General features: G+C 41.3%; 1 protein-coding gene across 1 annotated transcript in view; it reads left to right on the top strand.

The window, feature by feature from the left end:
* The window catches only part of TTC39C (tetratricopeptide repeat domain 39C), a 24475-nt gene extending 20928 nt beyond the window's left edge, over positions 1 to 3547 (top strand). Inside the window, exons 12-13 of the mRNA XM_010162550.1 lie at positions 2342 to 2380; positions 3029 to 3547. Coding sequence (XP_010160852.1) covers positions 2342 to 2380; positions 3029 to 3118 — 129 coding nt within the window. The 3' untranslated portion in view covers positions 3119 to 3547. The remainder of the gene's footprint in view (positions 1 to 2341; positions 2381 to 3028) is intronic.
* The last annotated feature ends 11039 nt before the right edge of the window (positions 3548 to 14586 follow it).

Raw genomic sequence — 14586 nt, 5'->3', positions numbered from 1 at the left:
GCTGTTGGTGGCAGCAGAGGCCTGGTAATAATGATCTGAGTAGGCAGGGATCTGTTGTCTGCAGGTGGTATTTAGTGTGGTGAGTGCCTTGGATCCTTTTCTTAGGTATGTAATTTCCTGTCAGATGCTGTTCAAGCTCAGAGATTACCTGTAGTTACCCTCTCCAAATAGAATTTGGTGCCTTCATAAAATAGCTCCATGGTTTTGGGATCAGACTTCCATTTGGACCAATGTAGTATTTGTCAAAAGTCTTTTTACTTTGGGATTATTTATCCCCACTCTTAGGACATCTGTCTTCCTAATCTTGCACATCAGTGCACCTTGGAAACCTAGCTGGACTGAGAGTGTGCACATCATTGCAGGGGATGTATAGGTAAAGTAATTTCAGTCATTTAAATTCCATTAAAGCTGTATGTGTTGTACACTCACTAGTAGTGAGATTTTTGTTGTTCAGGATGAAGATGAAATAACCCACCTGGCTTTCAGACTGTCCAGGTGGCTTGGTTGATGATACATTTGATCATTCAGGTCTTTGCAGATACCTTGCCTCCTAGAGAGCCCAGAGAATCTTAGACTAGGGCAGCTTCTGCACCACTCTTGGTGTTGTTTCCCTCCTCAAACATGTAACATCACTACTTGGAGTTTATGCCACTTGATGTAGTACTTCCTGAATCAGATTGCAAGTTAGGGAAAGCAGTTACAGGGTAATAACTTGAACCTCCACATCATTGTATGTGGTGTATAAAGTAGTTGGGCTTGATAGTATCTCATATTCTTAAGATTCGGTTTTCATTTGTTCATGGTCTTGTCCAGTTTAACCATCTGAACTGAACCTTTCCCTTCAAGATGGAAGGAAAGGAAAAACTTGCAGTAAACATGGTTATCATGTCAAAGGACAAAACACTTTTAAAAATAATTGTTCTTTTTTGAAAACCCCCTGCTGCCCTATGACTTGGAACCAGGGAGATCTGAGTCTGGTAATGTTCCTGCTGCCTTTTTTGCCATTTTCATATTTAAATTTGATCATGTCAGGTGTCTCTCAATTAAAAAAAAAGCGTGATGGGTAATGAAGTTATGTGAAGATTTTGAGAATGTGGTGGCAGTCCTTCCTTCCTCCCTGCTTTACATCTAGTATGTGCACACAGTAACTGAACGTGCTTCGCGTTGGGTGTTTGAGGACTGAACAAGCCTTGGCTTGTAGCTGTACTGAGAAGCTATGGTAGCACTTACTATATGAAGGACGTGGAGGAAACTCCCTCTTGTGGCGCTCAGACAATGAGGAGGTAAATGATACTTGATGTGAATAAAATGGAATGGGGTGGGGAAAAACAAGAGTTGGAATTAGAGGTGAGTGGATGCTGTTTATAGAAAATTCCATTTACTAGCTGAGGTGTCATATGGGAGCTCTGTAATAGTTAAGAGGAGGGAATAGGATTTTAGTAATCACAATTACCCAGGGAGCTCAATGTATTAAAGACCTGAGCAACAGATATAGATATGAATCCACGTTTTAGTATAAAAAGCATATTAAATGGACTTTGCTCTAAAAGTATTCATCATTACATACTTGATTTACCATATCATCTGAGTCATCTCTGCTATTTTAAACTTAGTTCTAATCAAGTTCCTTAAGATTTTTAATATGGTAAAATCAATAAATTTACAGATTTTTTTGTAAATGTCTTAGGCATGGAATGTAACTTATCCAATATAAATACATATGTTCATATTCAGATACATTTGAATAAGAAAACATATTTTTTCTCTCTTATCAGGCAGTTGATTATTTATTTGTAAGGCTTAAAATTAAAATGTACTGTTCACTAAAATGTACATTAAAATGTTCTTATCATTAAAATTACAAGAAATAAAACATGAGCTTTCTGGTAGTAAATATTAATCTGCAAAAATACGTATTTTTCCATAAGAGTTAGAAGTTGAGATTTCTGCAACAACTTTTAATACTTAAAATCCAGTATCTTGTTTTGTAAATGAATGGCTTACACTTTGGTTAAGAAAGAATGTTGATCAATTAATAATTTATCTGTAGCCTTGTTTGTTTCCCTGTGCATTTCCCTGTTGTAGCTCACCATCATCAGCACCAACTTGCATTTAAAGTTGTAATTTCTCCTTTTCTGTAGAAGACTAGAAATATGTAATACTACTACATTTCTTGGATGCCTCATTAGTATTTCTGGTTTCCTAAATCGAGAGGGTTTTGTCTGCTTGGTATCTTGTTATCAAGGTAGAGATGCTATTCTGGACTGACCAGGCCGTGAACTTAAGATATTTTCTGTAACATTTGCCATGTGTTTCTAATACAGTGTTTGTCTTTTTGTAGACTGTGCCAAGAGGCAAAACCTTACTTCTCCAAGCCAAGGTAAAAACTAAGACATTTTCAAATTTATCACTTTGAGATGAGGGCATTTGAGAGGTTATGTTTTTGGAGGTTTGGGACAGGGAGAGTGGATATTAAGGGTTGGTGTCCCTCGCTTATGATCTACAACACTATCATGTAGATATACATTAATGCGTTTGATACGGATTTATGTATGTTACATAGGTAGTATTTCTAGGTCAGTCATAGCACAGAGCCCACATTAGGGACCTCTTCTGGAGTGCTAGAACCTTGCCAAGTTTTTCAAGTAAGATTTGGCTACAGAAAGTTTGAAAACGACAACTCTCCACTCCTTGTCTGTTCCAGCTGGTTCTTGCCTTGGGCATGTTTGGATTTTCTAGAGCTTTTGGACTTAATAAAACTTGCCAGGTGCTTTTCAGCTACATGGGATCCAAACAGCATGTTGGAAATGGAAGCTTTCTGCTCCCCACCAACTTGGAATTTCTGTAATAATTCTGTTGCTTTGGGTAATGTGGAGATATTGCAACATGCAGTCTCCAGTTAATCTCTTTTCTTTAGTATCTTTTGTAACATGACTTCTTAATCATTACTAGTAAAATTATCTTCACATCCTAAAGTGAAGGAGGCTAATAGTTATATGCTGGTTGTTTTGTTTTGTTTTCCCCCCAGGAGGAATTTACTGGCTATGACTTTGAGAACAGATTGCACGTCCGCATACACGCAGCCTTGGCCTCTCTAAGGGAAGTAGTTCCACAGTGACGGACAGGAAGTCTTGTTATCCTTTCCCACAGTTTCTGCACTTTAAGATGAAGCAGAAGAAAAAGCTGTTGGGAAGACCAGCTTTTCTTCTGAAAACCACTTGTGCCAGAGACACTTTCCTAGTATGGTCAGAGTTGGTATGGCTTAGTAAAACATTACAATTTTAACTAAAAGTAAATCAACCAGGAAGAAGGTTAAGTGACCTTGTGTTTTTAACTCTTCAGTTTTTATTTTGTTTAAACCAAGCTGAACACAATTACTTGTAACTCTGCGGGTGAGCCTGACTAAGCACACATGATTTACTTCAACAATATTGGCAGGTGTGATTTTTTTACCTTTTAAAATAGATCTAGATCTAAAATACGCCAAGAGGAGCACTTCTGTTTTGATTCAAATAATACAATAAAAGTAATTGGTGTAAATGCTGAAGTTGGGAATGGGCAGAACACTTCTTTTCCTTGACCATTAGTTGATACGTAGGAGGGGGAAAACTGTTGAGCCACAAAAAGCAGATCTTCCTGAATTTTAGTGGCTTATGTCAGTGACTTCATGATGACTGATGTGTGAATTTTAAACCTCATAACCCCTTCCATTCTTCATTGCTTCCCTCCCAACCCAGCTGATAGTTGTGATTATGTCAATATTTAGGATTTCTGCTTCTGGTACATTCCAGCCAAATACTTACTCAGTTTTACATGCAATTATGGTGCGGGCAGTTTTTATTTATGCTCTTAATATTATGAATATTATGTTAAAATACATAGGCCAGATATAGTAATTTTACCTATTTTTCATTCAATCACTGCTGAATCTTTAGCAGTGACCTTTAAAGGTATTTAAAAAAACAACCAACCAAAACACAAAACCAAAAACCTACTTTGGTAGTTATACCAATACTTACGCTATCCTGAGTCTCTATATGGTATTCCAAACCTGTGGTGTTAAGATACTGAAATACCTCAGGGGGCTTAAAACTTTTATCATGACCATATAATTTTTAATACGTGGCCATCTCTGTGCTCATCTGTAACTTCCTTTACTTTTGTCTGTAATATGTAGTATCTCCTTATGTTTTATGTTCAGTTAATATCACGTTCTAGGAAGGTAAATATTTTTTTAAGCAAACTTGTGAATGGAAATCTGGCCAGAAAGTTAATTGAATTGTGTTGCTTTGCAAAGCTAAGAAAACTGGATGTCCTTGGAAATAGTTATCCAAAAGCCTTATCTTTACTTTGGTCAGGTTGCCTTAAACAGTTCCTTAGCTTAAACTTTTTTTTTTTTTTTCTTTTCTTACCTTTTTGTAGAATATGTTGCCAAAATTTTAGATGTTGCCCACACCTGACCTTCATTGATTTGCTTTTGAGGTTGCATCTAAAGCAAAACTGATACGGAGGAGAAAAGGAATATCCTATTTGGTAGGCCAAATGAAATTGCTGAGGCACTTTTTTCTTTCTCTCTAGAAATACACAGTTCCTGCTATGAAAAGCATTCCTAGAGCAGTTAAATACTTCTGTTGCAGTTCCTGAAGGAGAGGAGACTCTTACCTCTTTAAAAAAATATCAGTTTTATTTTTCTATAATCTAGGTGTGTTAAAGATAGTACACTGTTAGTTTTTGGGTTTTGTTTTTAAATTTCAAATTTAACAATAATATTGAGTCACAAATGAGTGTTCAACTTTATTTGGTCAATCCAAATAAGTATTGACTAGAAAACAATATATTGTATATGTAGTGATTACTTAGAATCCAAATAATGATTTTAAAAATGAGCTTTAATGTACTTGAAATCCTCCTTTGTCCTATCTGACTTTTAATGTTTTGCAGTGAGAGAGACAGTCCATTCTGGGTAAGTAGCTAGAAACGGGACAGTTACTGACAAAATTCCTTTTAAATACACTGCTTAAATACAACGTGAGACTGGGCTGCTCAGGACACAAAGCAACTGCATGCGATTTGTGCTGGGTTACCTAGGGTCTACATATTTGGAGGTAGGTAGCAAATTGTAGTAAAACTACTCAAAGGAGTGGGTATGGAAAGACACTGTATATTCATACAGCAGTTTAACTCTGTGCAAATTGCAGCTTTTCTGTGGATTTAGCGAATCATCACTGAAATAAAACTGTTTCTGTATTATTTTTTTTTCCTCCCCTCATAGGAGAATCTCCTACATTGTAAATGTCAAAATTATTTTTTTATGTTAGGCTGTGCCTGTGATGAGAAAAATTTCAATTGTATTTTGTGTAAACTGATAAGTTTTTATACTTTGGAACTCGGAGGCATGGGCTAATAGCAATAATGGAATATGCATCCTGCTAGTTAGTATGTTAAGACTATCTTTATGGGGTCAGGTATTTTTGTTGTTGATGCAGTTTTTATCTCAATATGACTCATTTCAAATAATTAGAATTTTTAGATGTCACAAAGTGGCATATTTATTGTGATGTACTGTAAAAGTTGTTAATTTACAGAACTTGCACTTTTATATTTCTAAGTAAAATTAAAAGAAATGTGGACATCAGTTTTGTTCCCTTGCTCCTTGAATTTGTCTTTTAATTGGTGGCCTCCTGAACAAGACGATACTGTGTACTGGGAAAACTTCTGGGATGTCAAGTGACTCTGTAACAAAGTTTTCTAGTCAGCAATTACCTCAGCCTTTGTTCTTCCAGTATAATTACAGTCTTCTGGTTTAGAAAGTGAGTTACATGTGTCATATTGAGATCCACTGTAGAGTGAACAAGGTTTAAGACGTGTTTTTAAGACATCAAATTTACTTGTTCTTCATTAAAGAAAAAGAACCGCACACAGTTGTATCTGTTGTATTCCTACACCTTTGAAAAATGTTTCTAATTTACTCCAAAGCAAGCACTTTAATTTCTTCTCTCTCTGCTTTCAAATGCTTGTTTCATATTCTAGTTATGCTTTATTCTGAAATAAAATTCCCCAAATGTTGTATTCAATTGCTTTTTGACTTACAGCAATCTGATTGTCTTTCCAGCAACTGATCATACTCGTGTTTAAAACTTGACATTTGAGCAGGAGCAAGCACTGGGTTGGTGTAGGGCTGTACGTGGGGGTAGGAGGGCGCTGACTGAACCGATCGGTGGAGCCTATAAATGACACTCAAATTCCCTTTCCAGTCGTCGTTACAAAATACTAACAGTGGTAGCAATCACTTCCGTGAGAAATTACACAATCCCAAACAAGTATTATGAAAGCTAAAGTGTAGAAGTAGATTTATACTTAGCTGTCTTTTAAGGCACTTGGGCAGCCAGTGGCATCTGACCAGCACGCCTGTCCTTGGCTCGGCAGGGGCTCTGCGGGCAGCCTAGAACACAAATGGCAGGCTCCGCTGGACCTCAGGAGTAAGAAGGACAGGTATATTGACTCTGATCCTTCATCCTGAAGGAACTGTACAACAGATTATTTGATATAACCTAGCAGTGTAGAAAAAAGAGGCGGGACCTGGGGAATAGTTTCTCTGCTGATTACAGATTCAGTAGATGCTTATACAGTCTTGTCTGGCATTCTCACGTTCTGGGGTGAGCTAGAAAACACTGCTTCAAAAACTACTTTTACCTGGAAAAGTTGACTTGCGGAAAACAGAAATATACAGGCAAGTTCCAGTTCTGGTTCATTTTGACCAAAGAACACTTAAAATACAGTATTCTATACAGAGATTCAGGACGTAGGAGAACCTGCTGTTTCTACACTGAGTTAGCTGCATCCATATACAATACTCTCAATTTATGCCAAAGCAGATTTGTATATGGAATCAGCTGCTACAAGATGCACTGGAAAAAAGATGGAGTTCTTTTATAAAAAAGGCCTAACTTTGTCACAATGTTGCAAAGCTGTATTTTCCCTGAACTTCAAAACTTGTTCAATTAAACAGTTACAAAAGTGTGCCATTGTTAGTAGATGGCAAAAAGCAGTATTCCTGCTCACCACCCCTCTCCCTTATCTGGGACCTTGATTAGCTGAACTTCTGTCCGGTCTGGGACGTTAACATTGTCGCTTCTGCAGGTGGGGCGAAGGATGGTAGGGTGAGGTACGTACCTTCAGCTGGACAAACTGCTCTTAGGCTGACAGGCTCTCCAGTTTGGGGCCAGAGGGCAACATGTTTTAGTTGAGCAGCTGGTACACTTCGTGTGATGGATTTCCTCTAGATGGTTTCCAAAAATGGCATTCAAGTTCCAGCACACTGAATTGGTTTCCAGACATATTTTTTCCTGTAGCTCTTCTTAAGTTTCAGACAGACACACTTTTATGTTAGGGGCTGAAGCCTCTTTAAATAGTTCAGGAAGTTAATGCTTTGGTTACCTCTGAAAATATTTTTTTCTGTGGTTTATGGCATCAGCACTTAACCATCTTTGAAGCTTTTGCTGTACAGAGCTTTGCACTCCTAGAACTTTGAAAGTTTTCAAAAGAGGCAAATTTACAAGTTATCTTCTGATCTGTATTCGTGGATGATGGTTTCAAAGTAACCACATGGCTGCCTTTGCTCCCAGGTATGTTTCATGCCTTTATGAAGTCCTGTGGCTTCCATTTGTTCTCCATAGAAAAATCTATAGACTTCAGATTACTATCCTGGCTTCAGAAATGGTAAAGTTTTCTAGTCCTCATATATATTCTTGAAGTATGTCTTATTCTTTCTATAGGAAAGCTATTCTTCCTGATTTTGTAAGTCGTAGCATGTTCTTACTTAACTTTGTAAATATTATGGTCTGTGTTGTCACTCTCCAGGACTGATAACCTATTGTAAGAAGTTTTCTTAATGAAAAATTAATTTCTAGGGATTCTTTTATGGAAGAAGCATTTTGTGGTGAGTTTACCATTAACATACTTTCCAGCGAACTAACTTGAAAGTCATATAATAGTCTGTTAATTTTGAATAACCTATCCTGAATGTGTTCCTTATTAAAGGAAGCTATTGTAGCTAGTCTGAATGCTTAGCAGCAATGACACTTGAGTCTGAAATCTTCAGTGCTGCTGTGATTCCCCTTCAGTTGTTTTAGAGATGCAAGAGCAGGTAGGTAGACAGTGGTTTTCCAGCTTTGATGAGGACTGATCTGTAGCATTGTTGGTAGTTAAAAGTTTTTATCCCACAGCAGACTTGTGATCATAGCTTGCCCCAGTGATCTTCCTGGCTTCATGATCCTCAGAAACGGAGTTAGTGGTAACTGTGAAAATACAACACTCTACAGTTACCTTTTTTGTGATTGTTTTATTGGAACAGAAAATGATCTTGTGTGTATCCACTGAAAATGTGTTCCAGAAAGCAAATGCTATCCTGAGGCTGCTGAGGTTTGTTTCAGATTTTGCCCTTGCAATCCCAAGGTTCTGCAGGACGAACGGAGCCATATTAAGGAATAATCTTGTTCCTCTTTGGGTGCAGCTGCCCCGGTGAAGAGGTTACAATCCCCAGCTCTTTGCTGTGAGCTCCTGCCAGAGGTCACCAGAGCGCATCGCTTCTCAGGCGCTATGTTTTGTGGTCTGTTACATGACTTTAAATCCCTTGGCTGTTGGGTCACCTATCTTAAAAGGCCAGGCTGCGAACCAGGGGCTGGGAGGATGCGGCTGCAGCCTTTCTGCTTTCCGCAGGTTGCAGTGTTGGATCGTGTGAGGTTGTCGTAACCTGAGGCTGAGCACAGAGTTACATTCTTCTTGTGCCGGGAAGAAACACCACTGGTTCAGCTGCCTGCTGCTGGTGAGGAAACCTGGTGTTCTGGCAAAGGCAAAGCACTTCCTCAGAGGGCTTCTGCCTGTGCTGTGGGTTCGGCCAGTTCTGCGCATGAGGGAAAGTCAGTGGCAGAAAGGAGGAATGGGGATCATGGTAGTGTGGGAAGGGAGAAAAGGCAGCAGCTCACGGGTGTGAGCGCTGTGGATGCTCACTTCCCTTGCGCCCTGTGGTGGGCAGCACCCCTGGGTGCTCAGGCAGCCCTTACACTGCTCGTCCTGAGCACCCCCGCCAGCCACAACACTGTACTTCAGTCTTCAAATATATTGCTAAAAGGGTTCTGCTCAAATGATCACGTCCGTTAAATGCACCCTTCTTCTGCAAGAAGGGGAAGCGGGGTGTCTGTCACAGGAGGAAAGCCCTGGCTGATGAGCAGCCGTGTCAGGGCTCTGGCCCCCCAAGGGTATATTTCCGTCCTGTATCTCGCCTCCCTCCCGCTCTTTCCTGTAATCCTCTTTGACCAGCAGCCGGGAGCGCTGGAGTGCAGACAGTGACGGCACTGTGACGTCATGTTCTCCTGGGTGGGTGTGGTGGCCCCGGGCAGCCGGTCCTGCTGCTGCTGCTGCTCTCCTTGTGGGGGGGGAGGTGGTGGTGCCCGCAGGAAGCTGGGACCAGGAGAGAGCAAGTACTGGAGGAAATGGAGGAGGGGGGAGGAAGAAGTGTCTTTTGTGGCTCATCGGGGCGTGCTTTGGTGGGGTTTATCTGTAAAAAGAGAATTTAGGGCATGGGTTTGAATTTGCATTGTGAATGTTCCCTAGCTGGCTAGCCCCCTTGACTGTGTCTTCTGCTGCTCAGAGGTGCAGAGGAGGAGTAAAAGATTTGGTTACTGCTAATGGTAAATACCCTGTTTAAGTTAAAAGGAGTGTTTGGGAAGGGGTGGAGGAGGAGGGTTGTTGGTAGCATGGCAAGGGATGAGCAGCTGTGGTCACGCCATGGGCGTTAAACATGCCGCACTGGGGCAGGGTGGGCACTCAGCTGGGGGTTCTCTTTGTACAGATGGGAAACCATAAGCTGACTTGAGTGGGCAAAGATGCAGTCTTCAAAGATCAGGCTGGTTGTTCCAGAGAACCTCAAGACCCTGCTTGAGGGGGTGAGCCGGGCTGTCATAGAAAACATGCCGGATGACATTGCTGAGTTTTTTGCTCTCTATTTCCAAGAGCTCGTCGCCTTTAGAAATGGTTTGTTCCTACCAGTGCTTCATCTGAAGAGCTGAGCTATTTGAAGGTGCTATCCTACTCCAGTTTAACCTCTGCTTCTGTTTCCAGGGCATCCAAATCTGGATATAGCAGAACTGGTTGAACAGTTTGAGTTCATTACTGGTAAGATAGTTGCTGTTTGTTCTTTTAAGATCGTTTGAGACAATGTTCCAACCCGAATGCATGCAAGTAGTTTTCACTTAAACCTGTCGGTTCAACTAATCAAGATTATTGAGAAAGCTAAAATGTCACCACCTGTGCATCTAAATAACTTGTATGGATCCAAATTGTTCTCATGCTGCATGAGGAGCCCTTGTCCTCTAGCTGGCTTATCTGATGTGCTCACTGTAAAAGGTTTAATCTTATAGCCTGTAAATGTAGCAGTGTTTGTGGGCAGTAGTTAAGAATGTAGCTGTCACTGCTGCATCAGGAACACAGTTAAGGCTTCAGAGGCTTTGGATTGGTGCCACTGCTCGCTGAATTTTATTTCCCCTTATTGATAGTCAAGCAGAAAACCTCCTCCTTAAATTATTTCATCTCTGCCACCCAGGAAGCCTCCTAAGTATGCTGTAGAGCATCTAATTGAGTTGGTGCTGAAATCACTCTTAATTTTATTTAAATAGAAACAATTGCTCATGTATTGCCATTATGTGTTTTTTTACCTTGCAGAACATGTGAATGAGAAAGTGCAAGAGAAGACACCAGAGTACACAGATACTTTGTTTTCTGGGGAGCCCAAGAAAATGGACAAGTGTACCGACACAGAGGAAGACCACCTCCTTGAAGAACATGATATTCAGTATAGCTCCAAAGTAACTCAATACCCATCAACTGACAGTTTCATTGTGGAAAGCAATTCCATCCCTGGATCTGATGGAGCTCCATCCCCTGAGGGACCTGAACTGGTGTACGTCCCTGCTGAGCCTGCACAGCTTGCTGCCCACGTGCTAGGTACCAGTGATTCTTTTTATTCTGTGAGGGATGTGGCAACCAGTGTGCAGACTCTTAATGAAGACTCTCAGACCTCAGAGAATGAATTTACACCAGTAGAAAGTGCTACTGAAGATGCTTCTGCTGTCCCAGCAGCTCCTGTAGAGGCTGTTACGTTACAAGCAGGAGTGTGGAGTCAGTCCTCCATAGCTGGAGAACTAGGGCCCTCAGACAGCGAGGCTAATGTAAATCAAGGTTCCTCAGTCCCCTTGTGGGAAGAACCATCACCTCTTTTACCACCACCATCACCTGCTCCTAAAGAACCATTGCAGGCTGTGCCTTCCTGCATCAAAGCTGAGGTTACCTCAACCACTGAGGTTGTATCACTGCGTTGGGATGATGAGCCAACTATGGATGCAGAGGTTCCACCTTATGTAGAGCAGTTTCCACAGAAAATAATCGTTCCCTTTGTAGACCAAACAGCTTATCTATTAAAGGTTGAGCAGCCATTAAATACACGCCAGGGCTCAAGTGCTACAATCTTAGGTCCATCAGCTGATGCTTTAGGGTGCCAGCCTGAGACAATGGAATCAACAGCACAAATGGAATCAACTGAGCAAGTTTATGTCTTGTCAGGTAAGAAAGAGCTTGTGTCTTAGGTCTTTGTATCATCTTCCTGTTTGGACTTCCAGCTCTACAGCTTTGTCAGTGGTCATTAAATGGAAAAGCACCTATGTCAGTGCAATGCAGGGTAGAGAGATGACTTCTAAGAAACTACCAACACTCTTACTTGGCCTCAGTGTACATGTGTTAGGTCTTGCTGCCATCTGTTCCAAAAGACGTGGCTAGCTCTGGGCAGGACTCCTGTGCTCCTGTGGGCAAATATGCAGGTAAGAGTGATGGGAAGGTGCCCATCAATGCCAAATGGTCTTGCTCAAAACAAGCCACATTTTCTGAAGCAGGTGTTAAGAGACCTAATATGTAATACATGTGCCCTGTGGCTGAAGAGAGGTGACTGGTTGGAGCCCTATTTTTGATTCTCATCCCCTGAAAGAGCTCATATTCCAGCACTGATCTGGGAGTTTTTCCATTTAGAAAAAAAATGGTGGTGGTTGCCTCTGCTGTCTTGAGCTTTGTGAGTTTCTGCAGCTGGGCTGAGTGGGCTAAGCACTGCTCATCAGTTCCACAAACAGCAAGAGAGCTGGTGTTCATCTTTCTTCTTGAGGCCCTCACCAGCATCTCTTCCCTGTGGTGACATGTGCCCAGCTCATCCCTTGCCCAGCTGGAGAAACCCTCCAGCGTGGAGCTCCCCTGCCCCCAGTCTCCCTGGTACTGCAGAATATGCCCAAGCCCTGTCCCAGGCCCCAGGAGAAGTAGCACAGCTGTGAGGTCACAGCAGAGCATTTTGTGGAGGAGAGCTGAGCAGCAGATTTGTGAATTAACACTGGCTCTTCTAAAAAAACCCCAAACTTTCAGGGGTGTTTGACAAATTTCGGTTGCAGAAGAGCCAGACAAATGCTTACCCAGAAGAGTAAAGCAAAAGTAAGCTTTACTTTTACTAGGCTGCAGCTGCTTGTCAGTGTTTGCTATCCCAGCTCTCTTTTCTAACAAACATGCTTGCTTTCAGCAAGGGTAGGTGTGTTTGTTTTAGAGATAAGAATTTATAATATGACTGGAATTCACTGCTCCTAATACCAGCACTCTTATTTTTATCTTTGTAGCCATGGCATCAAGTGAAGCAGGACAGCCACCACCACATTCTAATGTGTGGACTCTCTATTGTCTAACTGACTTGAGACAAGGTCAAAAATCACCACCATCCCTTCCTCCTGGTGGAGCTGGTGTTCCTTATTCCCAGGCAACCCTCAGTCTTTCTAGGGGGAAAGATGAACAATGTGGTCAGCTGGCAAAAGTAGCTGCTCCAATTTATGTGATGCAAGAAGGAAGCAAGGGGGGAAATGCTCCACCTTTCATTTTAGTGGGCTCTAATGTTCAAAACACACAGGACTGGAAAGCTATTCCCAACCATGCGGTCTTTGCACAGCCAGGGGCAGGTGCTAGGAGAAGATTCATTGCAGTCCCAGTCCCAGTTGCCAGGCCAGCTGCTGAGGAAACAGATACAGCAATCCTCAGTTCTAGTTCTGCAGCAGAAACTGGGACTAAGCCATGCACACCCACTGTTTTCTTAGTTGCTGTCCCTCTGGATGACATGATGTCTGCAAAGAAAGACTCACCAGCTGGTGATAAGCACACAGGTATAAATGCTCTTGCAGAAAGTTATGGTACTGCAGGACAGATTCCCCTTAACCTCAGCCCCTGTTCCCAGAGCAGGGTCATGCAGAAGTAAGCTTGCTTCTTCCATAAGGCAATGCCAGTGTTTGGATATTACTACTAAAAACTTAATTTAACTCTTTTCAAAATAAAATAAAGTTTAAGACCAGTGGTTAAACTACTCATCATACATAACAGAGCACATACCTTCCTCTGCTTGTTACACTTTGCAATGAGTAGTACTAGTCTTGCTCTGTTTTTATTCTGAAGTAAGCAAGTTTTTAATCTCTCATTTATACACATCTTTATGCCTGCAGCAGTTGTGTTTTAGCAGTTGTGTAATATTCTGAATGTGGCAAAATATCCTCACCTGAGCGTGGTTTTAGGTAGCAAGTGAAGTAGTTCTTGCAGCACACTTTCTATTGAGTTCATGTTATTTTTCAACAGGTTGAGAAGAGAGGCTGTGTGGACTATGCAGAAGTTCATGAGGAGTTTACACTGTAATAAATCAAATAATTTAATGCAAATACTCCAAAAAAGGCCAGCAATTAGAACTGCATGCCCAAATTTTATACTTTCCTACCACAACATCCTGAATGTTAACTTTGTGTGAATTATGACTGCTGAGACATCTGCTGAAATGTTTCACTGAAGAGTGGACCAGCTTCTTCAGCATACTAACGTGGGATATGGATAAGCCCCAATGACACTGACAGATGACATACAGAGCCAGAGGTAGTTCCATGTAACCAGGTGTAATCTGTACTGCTGGGGTTACACTTGAGGAAGGAACTGTGCACAAATGGCAGGACCAGGAGGACAGTCATACTCACACATGGTCAAGTCATTAAAACTACAGGCTTATCAAGGAGGACAGCTGAGGTTATGCTTGAAGGAAGAGGTTAAGAAAAAGTATTGATTTTGCTTTAGAGATTTCACAACTATAGGTAAGGTCATTTAAATATGCCAGACTCTTGAAGTATACATGTAGTGGGGTGGGGGGAAAATTGTTCTAATGAAACAGAAGTCACTCTAAACAAAAGAAAAAAAAGTTGAGCTTGTGTAGAAGTTTCCCCCTCTTGAACCTGGGTGGGCAGGTAGGAACTAAAATGCTTTGTTTTTCCTACGGTATCTCAGAATCCCACTTGAAGTTGCACAGGAATTAAGACACACTTCAAGAAATGCTGGCCAGAATAGAGCCTTGAGTGTAGAAATGAGGCTTCCAAGAGACAGTGCAGGTATTCAATGTCTGAACTAAGCCCTCCCAGGAAAGACTGCCAAAGAAAAGGCTCTCCTTTATCTATGCAAATATGTCTCAGCATCACTACCTGGGTA

Source organism: Antrostomus carolinensis, unplaced genomic scaffold, assembly GCF_000700745.2.
Source record: "Antrostomus carolinensis isolate BGI_N321 unplaced genomic scaffold, ASM70074v2 scaffold3792, whole genome shotgun sequence".
Lineage (NCBI taxonomy): Eukaryota > Metazoa > Chordata > Aves > Caprimulgiformes > Caprimulgidae > Antrostomus > Antrostomus carolinensis.
Note: the sequence above shows the minus strand (reverse complement) of the source record. Positions and strands in the feature narration are given on the sequence as shown.